The sequence below is a fragment of the Strix uralensis genome, chromosome 3 (genome assembly GCF_047716275.1).
Source record: "Strix uralensis isolate ZFMK-TIS-50842 chromosome 3, bStrUra1, whole genome shotgun sequence".
Lineage (NCBI taxonomy): Eukaryota > Metazoa > Chordata > Aves > Strigiformes > Strigidae > Strix > Strix uralensis.
The window spans coordinates 77,731,577-77,746,664 of NC_133974.1; the positions used below are offsets into that span (position 1 = coordinate 77,731,577).

At 39.7% G+C, this 15,088-nt stretch overlaps 2 protein-coding genes across 6 annotated transcripts in view; one reads left to right on the top strand and one right to left on the bottom strand.

The window, feature by feature from the left end:
- PRKN (parkin RBR E3 ubiquitin protein ligase) overlaps nucleotides 1-10,784 on the bottom strand; it is an 809,695-nt gene extending 798,911 nt beyond the window's left edge. Inside the window, exon 1 of the mRNA XM_074862988.1 lies at nucleotides 10,640-10,784. The gene's annotated coding sequence lies outside the window, so the exon portion shown is untranslated. The remainder of the gene's footprint in view (nucleotides 1-10,639) is intronic.
- A 60-nt stretch (nucleotides 10,785-10,844) lies between these two features.
- Nucleotides 10,845-15,088, top strand: part of PACRG (parkin coregulated) — a 253,642-nt gene continuing 249,398 nt past the window's right edge. For 4 of the 5 annotated variants that reach the window (XM_074862989.1, XM_074862991.1, XM_074862994.1 and 1 more), the window contains exons 1-2: nucleotides 10,845-11,139; nucleotides 11,407-11,595. In XM_074862989.1, the coding sequence (XP_074719090.1) occupies nucleotides 11,449-11,595 (147 nt within the window). In that variant the 5' untranslated portion in view covers nucleotides 10,845-11,139; nucleotides 11,407-11,448. The remainder of the gene's footprint in view (nucleotides 11,140-11,406; nucleotides 11,596-15,088) is intronic. The other variant, XM_074862990.1, reaches the window with a different exon arrangement.

The window sequence follows — 15,088 nt, forward strand, 5'->3', positions numbered from 1 at the left end:
TTACACATGATTGGCATGTAGCCACTGTAAAAAAAAAAAAATCACTGAAATGTCCTACATAAAGCTACCATGTACGTAATGTATCATAATTGTGACTGCACGTTTACTGCAATCTTTTGACTGAATTCATGAGAATTCATCAATCAGACTGTCTTCTTCAGAAGAGATGCATGTTTACCTGCACAAATATCAGCTACCACTGTACAAATTGCTCAAGGTCATTAAATAAAAGCCAGTCTTATGATTAATTGTTCATTAATTTCTACCCTTAAGATTGCTGAACTTGAATTTAATATTTGACTAATGGCCGATGAACTGAAATGATTCCTCTCACCTCTTATCATTTTAACAGAGATTTTTGAAGTAACATGGCAAATCTCTCAGCTATTTTTATATACCTCAAAGAACAACTTTTGTGCTACAATTTTTCCTGGTCAAACTTTAACATTGCCTACTAATGCACATGCTAATGTCTTCTAGTGTAATGAACATCCTTATGGAGAAAAGTGATGCAACATAGGAGTTACTGCTTAAAAGTCAGTTTAGTACAAGCAGGCAGGTTTCAGTCTGCCTCAAAAAGTGCACAGCAATGAACTACTTCTTTCTCCATCTTGTCCAGACTCAGGAATAAAAGAGACAAGAGGGTACTGATAGATTTTTCTACATCAGATAAATCTGGTGGATTTTTATCCTTATTTTGTAATGTCATCCATCTTTCCACTCCTTTTGCATTGATCAAAATACAAAGGGACTGGGAGAAGCCTAAGGTACAACATTTGGAAACTTCACATATAGACTTATAACTTAAAATATAGATTTTAAAGAACGTAATTTACCATACTAAAATATAGTTAATGACTGAAGTAAGTCCTCATAAAATGCAAACATCTGCAACGTGCCACATACTGTAGTTCAGAAGGGAGAAATCACATATTGTGAAATAACTGACAATTATATAATTAAAGCTTGCTTGCTAATTATCTCCAAACCAACCTTTGTAGCAGCATTCTGTGAACTCTGGGTATATAGCTGCACGTTTCTAACATTTCCATTTTTTTTCTTTTAATGGAAGACTTCATACGTCACTGGCTACATTTTCTGTTAGAAGATGATTCTCAGTCCAATACTTACACACAGCGCATCAAAAAAAAGATCATTAAATAATAAAACAGATTGAAAAATAATGACTTGTATCTCTTTTACATAAACCTGTTTGGCAAAGTAACAAAGTTACCACTAATGGTTTTACTCTCCCTTGGGCTTCTACTAAATATAGTAACTTGAAAAACCTGTACCATTCTCAGCATTGTTTGCTTCTGTGGCCTGACCACTCACACAACTGACAGTTCCATGATACAGTGTATGCTAGTCCAATTAATTTATTTCAGCAAATGGGGATGTATGTGTTTCCAATTAAGAAAGCTACTCCACCTCTTGAGGCAATGTTACCAACAGAATCCAATAATGTCTTCTGCTTTCAATGTATCTACAAAAGACACATAGATTACTTCGGCGCAGACTCTTATGCAGTGGCATTTGCTGTAATGCATTCCAAAATATTTTTTAAATTTCCATATTTTGTTAGCATAGGCCTTTTCCTCATTGTTTCTGGGAATAGGCAGAATTTGACATTCTTAATTTTATTCTCATCTCATAGACAGACTGGACCAAAGGTTTTGGCAACAGATAATAAATTTACACATTACGTATGCAAGAATTTATCCTTCCTGCTACATAAGTTGTTTTCAGTTTATCTTTCTTTGTCACTCAGAAAAAGAAGGTAGGAATTTAAATATAATCATCTTCTTTATAATGCCTTTTGTCCAAAGGACTGTGAAATCCTTTGTCAGCTTTGGATATGTTCCCAACGTCAGCGGGAGCTGAGCATACTCTGCAACAACTGAGGGTAAAGATGCATAAGAAGGACTAAACAGATCAAAAAGCACCCCACTAAAATTATTTAGTCCCATTTTTGGTATCACCTTCTGCATTTTCCACTTATCTTGAGCCAACCTTGGTGTTCGCTGGGCCCTTCTTAGAGGATGATATCAAGCAAAAAACGAACATTTTTTTTGTTACAATAGCATGTTGAATTAGTTCAACAGTCAAATTAGTATTAGAGTCAGTGGGAGGAATGAGACAGGATGCACAGACTGCAGCAGAGAATGGGAGAGAGGAGCAAGAGAAAAAGAAGTGGTAGCAAAACCTTTTCATGACTGATCCAGGTAGATCAGAAGTCACACAACCCTATCACAACAAGAATTTAGCACAACAGAGTCAGATCTTAAATTAAGATACATACATATATGTCCACTCACCATTCTCTTTACAACTATATCACTAGGTAATCAAATACAGAAAGGAATGGGGATTTTGGCAATGGGAAATAATTTTAAGAAACTGCCAGTTCGATACTTTATCTGTAGGGCCCCTATCTGAAAGACTCAGAAAATTGCATCAGAACATCCTTAGCCACTGCTTAATTAGTCTCTAATGTGTCTTGATATTACAATACCGTTCTTTTGTGACCATTTAAAAAAACCAAAAAACAAACAAAAAAACCACCAAAACACCCACTTTCCTCCCCCCTTGCTACTTTTCTTTAGAAAAGAAATCCAAGCAAAAAGTCTTCCCACCCCTCTTCAAGGAAACAAACAGAATGCTCACGTGTATCTAACAGAAACCAGACGTCTTTTGAAGATAACCTATTTCGTATGATGCAAACCTTCTAAAACCTTGCTGATAGTCATAGCAAAGCATTTTCTAGGAAAATAATCAATAAAATATAAACCCAGTAAAACACACAATGTTTCATGATGCAGTTCTGTACATACAGTACATAAAGCTACCCTAGCAGAAGAAAAAAGGCTCAAAACACCACCAGCAAAACAGGTTATACATATGAAATGCAAGTAGTCTTTGACATTCTGAGATATAGGTTTTGTTTAATCAAATTAACTACCAGAAAGATTATTCCACATTTGTAAAAGTGTAATAGTGATCTTCAACTCAATCTATTATTCCAGTGAAAAGTACGTATTATAGAACTATCCATAGCATTACATAAACCAAAACAGAACACCAAAATGACAACAGCAAAAGAAAGAAACCCAAAATCACAGCATGAGATTATCAAAATATCAAAGAAGACAATTCCCAAAGTATTTTTCCTTTGGTTACTAAACTGGCACCATTATTTTCTAATCTGAATTCATTCAGGGAAATTCTGAACAAGTTTATTCTCATTTTGCTTCCTCAAGGTTATTTTCATAACAAGGAGAAATAGAAATATTTACGCAAAAAGCAAAGATTACCAACACATTGAAAAAAAGTGCAACATAAAGGAGTCACTGGTCATCCAGATAGCTAAAACTTTTACCCAGGCTCCCATTCTCCCTTAACTTGATTACTGCTGTATGAATCATATTTCACTGTCAAAGCCCTTCGCAACCTGTCTCTACTACCACCTTCATCTCTCATTCACTACAGAAATGCTGATCTGCCAATGTTAACTATCTAGAGCCCATCTTCTACATTTTTAAAACAGTTTGGGGCCTTCTCTCATCTTTTTCGTTCTTTGAGAGATAACTTCCTGAAAAAAATTCCATGAAGCTGCCCCAAAATCTTCCTGCAAATTTTTTCTTTATTTTTTCTGTAATACTTACTGAAAACTCAAGAACAGGTTTTCAGGAAATTAACATTATCACCAATGTTGTTGACTAAGAAATAGCTTGGCCAATTCAACTGCAAGTTGTCACTTCCCTTGCACCAAAACTGGTTCTCAGCTGATCCAATGGTAATCACACATAGGGTATTAAATGGAAACAAACCAAAAGCCTCCCATGCCCCTAAGTAAGTGGGGTTTCTGACAACCCAGGTCACTTAAGTAGCTCACTCTGGAGTCAAATGAATATCAATGTCAGCTCAAGGAACATACAGCTGGGTAGAAAGGGGGAAGGGAGGGCACCAAAAAGTTCTCCTTCAGGTGGCAATCAGCTGCACTACACACCACCACTGTTCATACGTGACTCGGTAATTTAAAAGAGTTAAGCAATGAAACAGGGTTAAGGGATGTCCCTTTAGTTACACCCACATAACTTCCGCATCACCACACTGTGAACCAGCCTAGGGAATTGACCCAGATTAAAAAGAAACTATGTCTTCTGGATTATTTTCTGACTTCACAGTGTGCCTGAACAGATGGTTGCTCTGCTGCAACTGAAAGATTAAGCGTGCTGGTGTAAGGACAGGAATGAGTAGCGTACAGCAAGAAAAGCCGCAATACCTAAAGGCAGCACTGCTGTAGCATAACTTTTAATATGAAAGCAAAGCCTCATACTAATCCATGTTTTGAGTGTACACATTAACCTTCAGCCATCTCCTATGTTATACCTACAGTATTTAGTACAGGTATGGAGGTTTTTTGTTCTGTATTTATAAAACTCCCGAGTACTGCAGTGCTACAATTAAAATGCTTAAATGCCTGGAACAATTCCTTATGAAACATATATGTTGAATCTTCAATTTGTTGTTGCCTTTTTTCCTCCAACACATAAACCAGAAGCATTGGAAGGAGCTGTTTATCAACAGTGCACTTTGCTGAGCAATGGGGTTTTTTTCCTTGTTTCAAAATATATTTCCATAGTCTAATTTTAGTCTAAATTGTTGGGGTTTTTTGGGGGAAAAGTAGTTGGGGAACCAGCTATATACCAAATTTCCGCTGATTTATTTTGCCTTTTAATTAAACCTTTAAGAAGCCTACTTAATCCTGCCATCTCAAAAGGAAAAAAAAAAAACAAACCCAAAGAAAAAAAAGGGAACATTACTGAAGTTACAGAACTGCTAGCTTCCCATGGTAAGAAAAATATAAAATATCAAGTAACATTAGACCATGCTAGCCTTGTCTCTTCTTCCAAATTTTTACACAAGTATTTACTGATTTCAATAGTACTTGCTTGACATAACCAGTGAAACAGTAAATTTGATCAGTTTTTATTTATAAAATGGCAACATTGTTGTGACAAGGTACCAACATAAAAACTATATGCTGCTAAACAGCTGCAAAAAGGGTTACCTGCTGTTTATGATAGTCTGTGACTAGCTCTTGAAGTCACATTCCCTGTTACAATCTTTAACTTCTCTACCACAGGACAGAAATTAGCAGTGCTGCATCTAATTATAGAGCTGTAATTTTTGCTACTGAAAAACTTCTCTTATCAAATTAACTTAGGCACACAAGCCTCTGAGAAGTTTTTGTCCAGCTCTTGTCAACCCACAAAGACTATCTTGTATCATCTTCAAAATAACACCAGTGTATTACACTTTCTGACCAATCTGTCTTCCTGACACTGACACCAACAGGGAAGAAGTGTGAACGTAAAATTGGAATGCCAGGAGGTCAGCTGATGTCTTTCCATGCCTACTTGAAAATAAGCAGTGCTCAGCTTGATTAAATCCTCATATTTAGGTGACCACCTTTATTTTATCCTTTCAAGCAAATAAATAAAATCCAAACAGACCATAAGCCCTATTGTTATTACCTATATTTTTTCTTTCTGAAGTAAATTACCTCTAATAATTTTCTGTAATTGCTAATTAAAAAACTTTACTGAAAATTAATCCATGAATAGTTAATTAAGTCAACCAAAAAGTATTTAATATGTAAAATCTTCATTACAAAATATGTTATCAATTCCATTAGTTCCTCATTTACAAGAACAACTATGCTCTGTTTCTAAGCACATATTTAAATACAACCCTCTCCCCATTTCCTCATGTCTTTTACTCCATGACTACATCATTAGTTAAGACTGATTTCTATCTCCCCTTTTAGTGGCAGAAAACAATTGACCTTAAAATTATCATCAATAACCATTCTAAAATAACAAGAAGAAGTTCTATGTAATCTAGCTGCAAACTCATTGCAGAATACATTTCATAAATAATTCAAGCCCCGTTCTATATTCTTTATGCGTCCTCACAAAAGCTCACATTTCGACAGAGCACTACCAACAGCTCCTTGTGAAGCAGTGGAACTATGACACTAGCGATAACAGACAAGCACAGTGCAATGCATCCACATGGACATTGTATTGAGTTTATTTATCAGACCTTACAGAGTTCAGCCAGTTTTAAAAAAAAAAAAAATCAGTTTAAAATTGTATAACACTGTCATACAGATACACCTGTATTTAAAACAAAAATAAAAAAAAGACCTAACGTTTTTCTGCTCTGACCAAGGTAGAAGAATGCAGTCTAGTATTTTACCAATGTCACCTGTACTGAAAACACTAAGAAAACATTACCTTTCAAATACTGAAATAGATAAAAAAGTTTTAAGAATCTGTGAAACAAAATTGTGAAAACTTCTGGACAAATGGCTGAGCAAATGATTGTTTTTTTCCAACAGAACATAATTTCCAACTTTCTGCCAAATCTAAATGTCAAATTTAAAGCATCACATTAATATCACAAGTACCAGTCTTAACCTTCAAATGATAATCTAAATGTAGGTCTTTGACCCTAACATAAAGCTAGTGCTGCATAAAACTTGTGCTCTCTATGCACAACTCCAGTGGGTTTCTGCTGCTATCTGAAAATCTAAGCATACCCTGCCTGGGGCTACTCTCTGTATGTTAAGTCAAAAATACGATACGGTTAAGTTGTTTGAGAACTTACGTGCACGTCAGTATAGTTGAAAAAAAGACATGTTAAAACAATTGAAACATAAGGCAAAAGTGTGCAAGTATTCATACCTTATCAATTCTGGCACAGGCACCTTGGAGCCACTACTATGATAGAATTTAGAGTAAGTAATCAAATTATTTTCTGCCAAAAACTCAGGTTTGGTTAAGATTTTGATCAAGATTTTTGCTTGGTTTTTGACCACATGACAGCATAAGGTCTAGGCACCACCACAGCTACTGTCGTCTAGGGTACCCAACTGCTGGAGGCTGCAAAACAGCCCTAGTGAGGTTGATCTCAATCACTGCCTGCTTTGTGTCCAAGCAACAGAACTGTTGATCAGGGAAAAAGCCACTGCAAGGAGTCTCCAGCAGACCCTACCCCCCCATCAGCCACAAACCCTGAAAATGTGCTCTCAATGCACCTGACCAACCCAGCATTACAAGACAGAGAGAGCAGGCGGGGGCAATTCCCGTTAGTGCTCATCAGGCTGATCCCTTTCTAAATTTCACTACCTACACTGCTGAAAAGCTTTGAACTAGCTGCAACAGTTAGGCATTTCTTTCCACTGTGCTTCCATTGAAGCACAACGAAGCCACTAAGAAAATGTGAATGCAGAAAAAAAGGGGGGCTAAGAAGAAAAGTGACAGACACAATTCTGGAAATGTGACATGAAGTGTCATAATCTCAAGGTAAATGGCAGTATAGAAGTTGTCCACAAAAATGCTTTCATCTACAGTAAACCCCTTTGAGAACTGACTGGCAGAAGACAATGAAGTACGACACAGGTCCTTCAAGCAGCGGATATTTAGATCACATAACTTGCATCGCTGTTACAAATATGGAAAGCAGCATGAATTTGGCTCCCCAATGGTCAGTAACTTATGCAAGGATTTCTATCTCGCCTCAGTCAGAATATATACATATAGCATTCTCTAGTCAAAATGAAAAATGCTAATTTAAACACTCCTTCAGTTATATAATTATTTTTCATTAATAAAATTAAATAAATTTCTATAGAGAAGTTTCCTGAAGTCCTTAACTGAACGGCCCATCAGCAAATAGTATAAATAAATTGTAACTTTAAAAAAAACCAATATATGCATTAAGTGAAAGGACTGATGAGGTATCATTCTGGCAACTTCACTTAAGAATGAAGCACATTTTAGAGAACAATCTTCTAAAAGCACTTCTAAAAGCGAGAGTCACCTTTACCATTTACCTTGATAAATACTTTTAAAGATACAACCAAGAAGTAAAATTCCAGAAGCACTCATGAACTCAGTGCAATGCCATGCAAGCTGCCATGGACTTTCCAGATAAATTTGTCCATGGAATTTCTACACAAATGGACTGTTACATAATTAACTTGCTGTTAAGATACTCTAAATGCAGATGTCACACAGATAAAAATACACAGTTACATATTTTGAAGGCCTCCCTTAAGATATAACCTCTTACTAAAAATAAGCATATACTATTTTTTTTTTCAGATTATATGTTAGCACTCAGAAATTCATTTATAAGCAAATCTTTCTCCACAAATCTCTGTTCAGTCAACAAAAACTAACAAGGCAGGAGAATGTAGTAACAAGCAGGATGGGAAGTCATATGAAGACTATTAAAAGCCAGCGATACAAGTCAATTGTCTAACCTCTTCTGGAACAACAGATGCTATGGAAAAAAGTATCTTCCTCAGCAAAGTGTCAAAAAACTTCATGGTGGGGAAAAAAATGAGTTCCATGAAGAACTACGAGCATGGCCAAACGCTTAGAGGAAGATGGAGTAAAGAGGTTCACCTATTTCACTGGACAAAAACATAATAGAGAGAGAATAAGAAAGAATAATAAAAAATAGCAATTCTAACATGTTAATCAGGTTTGTTGTCCCTATTCCGCATCACAAGAACAAAGGGACATGAAAACAAAGAGATAGGAAATTAAAAATCAAGAGAAATTAATTGTCATGTGTTGCACAATTACATTGTAGAATCCCTTGCCACAAGAACTCATGAGCATTTCCACAGATATGAAACTAAAACATTTTGGAAAACATACCGTGTGCTTCATAGGATAATACTGTAAACACTCAGGTCAAAAAATTGGGCATGGATTACACAAATTATTTCACCCTTCCCCTCCTGCCCCAGATTTTGCCATGGTATTTTTAGCTAATAAGTGTTTGTACAGAAAGAAGGAAATAGGACTAGGGCTCTACATCATATACTTTGAAGACAATTCTTGTATTTTAAGGGGGGGGGGGGGGTATCCTTTGGGTTTTTTTCACTAAAATCACAGGTTGCGGCTTCAATCATTTACGGTTGCAAATCATGTAAAGCTGTGTTTATAGACTTGCAACTAATTGGGATGCACATTTCATAATCAATATTCACAAACATTTCTGTCTGCCACAGTGAAAACAAAATTATAATTCCTCAGTCATATAAACGTTATCTTCATGAGCAGTAAGTAAACATTTAGATTTCAGTGTGAGGGCTAGAGGCATTCAACTCTGTAACCACATGGGCAGTCCCTTATGTACACTCAACTTTTCTAATGCATTCAAAAACAAACATACATTGCAGTTCTGTAAACGTATGTATTTTATATACTATAGCAAAACATCAAATCAGCAAAGGAAATAACATTGCAAGATGAAAGGTAGTAGAACACCTGACCCTCTGTGCTTTCCTTAAACCAAGCCTTTAATTTGAAATATTCTCTGCTACACAAGGAAAAAAAAATAGTCCAAATGACAAAACCCAGTAAGTTAGGTCCCACAACTAGGAAGAGACCATTTGCATAAATATTTATACAGACTGAAAATACCACACAAATAACTGCTTTGAACTTTCTTTTTAGCTTTTGCAAAGCTGCAAGAAAAAGAACATTACATAAATACACACGTTCACGTACTGCTAATAAGTTATGTCTAGTTGAAAGACCCACAGGATTCTTGGGCACTTTTCAGATGTTTATTTTAAAAACGATGAATATTTTGAAAACAAACTGCATGCTTTTCAACTTGCTCAGGTCTTACATAGACAGCAAATATGACACCTACACTGACGATGAAACAGCAAGCGTAAGGCAAGGAATTGTCAAAAAACAAGTGCATCCACTACATTTTATAGCTTTTACTTTAAGGAATTCACAAAATTGAGAAAGCGAAAGCAAGGTGAAATGTGTAATGAGAGGCAAGGATTACAAAACAGAGCCTGTAATTCGTGGGACACCCCCGGTGTGGATTCATTTTACAAATAACAGAACAAAACCCGCTGCTGAAACAACCAATTCACGTATCGAACCAGCATTAAATGGGTACGGGAGACAACTCAAGAACCAGATGACCAAACTCCCAACATGATTAGGCCTAAGTTGCTTCTATTTCAGATCGCTGCCAGTGTGTACCATGCCTGACCAGTAACATGTAATAACGCAGCAACGTTTTGGCAAGGCCAAATAAAGTTCACAAATTACACGAACCTTGCCCAACAGTATTTATGATCGATATACTGAGGGGAAATAAAAAAATAATGTAAAAGTGACCTCAATCACAAGCCCTAGGCAGGCCGTCGGTGGGTCACCCCGCACCAGAGCGGTAAAGGAGGGCACTGACCCCTCGGCACTGCGACCCCGAGCCCTCGGCACGGCCCCGCCAGGCACACGCAGTGATTTAACCACAGTCGTAGCACCGAGGGCACAGCCCGCCCGGCGCCCCCGGAACAGCGGCCAGGGGAGCCGCGCAGTGCCGGCTCGTTCCTGCAGGGACCCGCCACCACCCGCAGCGGGGTCCGCGGCTCCCCACCCCGCCGAGGCACAAGGGGAGGCGGCGCGGGCGGGCCGAGAGGAGCCGAGCCAGCCCACGCCGCCCCCCGGGGCCGGTGCGCCAGTAGCGGCAGCAGCAGAGGGGCGGGCAGGAAAGGGCGGATCTGCATCCGGGCGCGCTCACTCACCGATCATGGCGGCGGCGGGGCAGGGGAAGAGTAGGAGGGGGAGGGAGGTGCGCGCGCACCCGTCCCGGCCGCAGGCGCCGCTCGAGCGCTCCCAGGCAGCCCTGAGCGCCGCGGGACCGCGGGCCGGCCAGTGCGAGCGGCGGGGCCGACTGGTGGCGAAATGCGCATGTGCGGGGGGTGGTATTGTGAGGCCCTCTGGGTAACGTAGTTCTCGCCTCTTCACACCGCCCAGCTCTCCTCCCGTGACCGCCTCCCCCGGCTCCCCGTGTTCATCGCTCTCCGTTAACGGCCGTCGCGCAGCGTGGCGCCTGCCGGGGTTTCGGTGTTCCTGCCGCCGGCGGGTCTGTGGTTAAACCCCCGCGCACGTGACCCTGCCGGCAAGGCGGCGGGTTGTTGACGGGTTGCCTAGCGACGGGCGCCAGGCCGGGGACGCGTGCTGAGGCCGCCCCGCGCCGCCCCCAACGGCCCCGCTCTGAGGGACCCCCCGGGCGGCGCAGGGGGTGAGGCGGGGCGAGCGGCGGCGGGGGAACGGCCCCGGGGGGGGCGGAAGGGCTGGGGACGGAGGAGGGGGAGCGGGAGGAGGCGGGGGGGGCGAGCTGGGATGCAGAAGGCGGCCGGGGGGTGCGAGGGACGAGGAGGGGCAGGCGAGAAGGCCAGTCGGGGGCAGGGAAGGCGCGGGAGGGGGCTGTGGGAAGGGAGCAGAGGTAGACCTGCTGCGTTTTCTAACTTACTGGGGGCGGGCGGTGATGTTTGTTTGTTTTTTCCAGTCTGTGTTTTGCTGCTTGTCCGTGGCGGGCGCTGGTGGGGAGATGGTAGTGGAGAAAGCGGGCTCAAGCCCGTCAAAGCCCGCAGGTCACAGGTGCCCCCAGCAGCAGGAGCCACTGGGGCACGTGAAGAAAAGCAAGCAGCAGGTCTCCGACGGATTCACTGTTAAAGCCATGATGAAAAACACTGTGGTACGTTTGCTGCTAGTATAGAGGTGATGTTCATTAATTTACTCTCCCGTGTCCAGGAAACAGCGAGTTAGAGCGGGGGATGAAGCAGGAAGGTGTGCGAGTTGCTAAAACTTTATCTGGAGTTTGCTGGTTGCTGAAATTGCCTTCAGGCTTTAGGGAGGTGTTATCACAAGGTAACTGTGCCTGTGGAAATTGCAGTGCTTCGACTCCAAGTGTATTGCTTTGGTGCCACAATATTTCTGTGTTGTTTTGTATTGGCAATGCACGTTCTATTAACCTGTCAGCCTGTAGAATTGTGTGCAAGGCTTACCACCTCACATTTATCAAAATGCTGTCAAATGATACCGTAGTATTATTTGGAAGAGTTTTTATATACTGGCACAGTGTGGTGTAAATTTGATATGAATGTCCCATAAGATGGCAAAGACCTGGAAAATACATTCATTTTTAAAGTAAGCTTGAAAAATAATAAAAAGCTTCCACACAGTATAGGAGAATACTAAACTGAAAACAAACATTAGTTCTCCAACTCATAGTTCAAAGACAAAGAGGAGTTGAGGCAGCAAACTTCAATTTCTGTAACAGTCCCCATTGCTAACAAATTTAGAGGTATGCGAGTGAAAATACTAGGATAAAGGTCTTTCAAATTGCTTTATATTCTTTTATTTGTCTACTTATGTCAGATTTTATTAACAAATGGTTCAGCTGGTACAGCATGCAACTGTTCAACATGTAAGTGACATGTAAGTGCATGAGCTAATATGAGCACACATCTGTGCTTCAACTCCTGAATTGTGTTTTTCTTTATTTGGACACTGTTCAAGGTGTTAGCAAAGTTTTGTGTTCTTGAGGTTTTTTTAATTCTATATATTCTTCTGAGAACAGTTAGGAAATATATTTCCCTTGTTTTGCTGAAAGCAAAAAAAAGCTCCTGGAGCAGCCTCTCTGGACTTGTTATCTATAAGAGCATTCTCTTAAAAATGCAAACGAGTCCATCTTTAAACAAATTTTAACTGAAGGAGAAATTGTGTACATTAAAAACTTTTTCATTATTAGTAAAACTAAAACATGTTTCACCTTAGTGGGAAAAATACAAGACGAAAACAACCAAAAAACCCCTTTGTTTTAAAGATTGTTTTGGTTGTTTGGTTTTAGTTCTAGAGATGTGTGGAATAGACTATAACACTTCAGCGAGTTTAAGGATTAATTTTTAAAAGACCTTTCCTCTTCTCTGGACAAAATTCAAGTCATGGATATTTGCACATATTCGTTTACACCTTGATAGGTAAAGACGCTTGATTTTGTCTAGACGCATCAGCAGTTTCATTGGAGTTTGAGAAATATATATTTAATTTTTAAAAAGGAGCTTTGACCTGTGAACATAACTAGCTATGAGTTTAATCAGATTTTAAGTTCTTAAATATTTGTAGTTTTAACTTTTATGGCTGAAATTCTAACTTCCTAAACGTTAACAGAATGTTAAATCATGTGGTACTGTCATTAAGCAACACCAAACAAGTAAATCTGCCTTTGAAGCTACTCATTGAATCATAGAAATGATGGAGTTTTTGGCATGGACCTCTGGAGATCATCTAACCCAGCTTCCCATTTGAAGTGGGCCTGTCACTAGCACTCAGTTGGGTCAGTCATGGGTTTCCCTAGCTAAGCTGTGAAACCCTCCAACATTAGAGATTCCCTGACCTTCCTGGGCAACCTGTTTCATTGCTGCCCTGCCTGCCTGCCCCCCTGCCTGCCCCCTTGGCGCCCTGTCGTAGGTAGGGTGGACAGTGGTCTGACCCCTCCACAGGTTCTGCTCGTAACTGGATAGGAAGCAGTGAAACTGGTAGAGGTCCTGGAAGATTCCTAGTGCCAGGGCTTTATTTTGCAAAAGCTCCGAGTGAGAACAGGCAGCCACTGGAATAATTTCCAGTCAGTGTGCAAAAAGTCAGGATAGAGTAAGGTATCTCACTGCCACTCTGTCTGTGCAGAAGTGGGTGTCCCTTTGTTTTTTTCCAACAACTGGTTAAATGGAGCTTCAGATTTATTAAGTACTCACTTGTCAGAGGTTGACATCATCGATGAAGTTCTCATGGAAGGCTTAGGAGTTGACTGGAGGGTTGAAAGCACAGCAGGCAAGTATAGTTAAGACATGGTAATTCTTTTTGTTAACAGCATGACCAGGCACAGGGTTGTCAGCGACGTGTTCAGCATCTCCAGGTCAAACAACTAGGTACAGATTAATAGCCTTTGGTGGAAGCATGCAGCAAGTCCTAAACTCTTAGCATAGAGTCTAACAGATTACCATTATGCATATATGACTGTAAATACTGTAGTAAACGTTTCAGAATTCTTTGATGGTGCTAGTGGAAAGAACATTTCACTAATCCATTTTTCATGAAAGTTGCGGGGTAAAGTTTTCATCCCAAGTCTGCTTTCATAGCCAGCAGTAGTTACAGAAATTAAGTACATACAATATTCAAGACTTTTCTCAGGTCTGCTAAATCTAAAATTTACTTATTGAAATACATTACTTAATAAATATTCACCAAAAAAAAATGTTACTGAACTGAGGAAAGTATTTTGGTTTATGTTATTTCAAAACTGTAAATTCATATAGCAGTTTAGATTAAGAGCAAGATCCAATAAAGGTCTTCTACACTAACAAGCTAGATACCATGATACATTTTAATTGTTTTGTCCTCCAAGTGGAATCAAGAATGCCATGTTATGTGCTCATACTTCGCATGTACTGTGTGTGTAGAATTAGGAATGTCATTAAAAATTAATATACAGACTAGCAAGTAGAAAAGTGTCTGTACATGAATGTGGACAGCAGGAAGATACCTCTGTTCACTTCTGATCCTCTCCAAATGGTTATTTTTCCTATTTTCTGCACCTGTACATGAGAGAATAAAGTGTTAGCACCCCCTTTTTCTGTAATAAACTAGTGGTAAAAGCACTTTTTCAAGGAGAGAATTCATTTTATTACTTAAAGGGAACTGTAAAAAGGGAATTCCAGTCTATCTTCCAACTTTTAAAAGACTCCTAACCAACAAGTTACAAGATTACTGAGGTGAAAAGGATCACAGAGGGAAGGTCTCCACATGTCCTTTAAAAGTGCTGTTACTGTGCTGCAAAGAGTTAGGATCCACAGGGCTAGAAAGTGGCAAGGTAGGAAACTCACTAGACAATATATTTTAGTGCATACATCATTCATGCAGGAGTTTTGGAAGCATTGGTTTTTGGAATTTCATGTCCATCATTGCTTGTTAGAATGGATCTGATGTTTTGGGAGTTGAATTAGAACTTAAGACATCCCCTCCTGAGTGCTGAGCCAATAAAGCTATGAAAGGATGTTCTTTTTTTTCCTGTTTTTCTTGAACCTTGAATTCCTTACTACAAAGCGGCAGAGCTTCAGCAGGAAAGGAGTTTGTCTTTTCTCTACAGGTCCTCCTTTAGTAACAATATTACCAATTAAGTTGAAGTGTCCTTT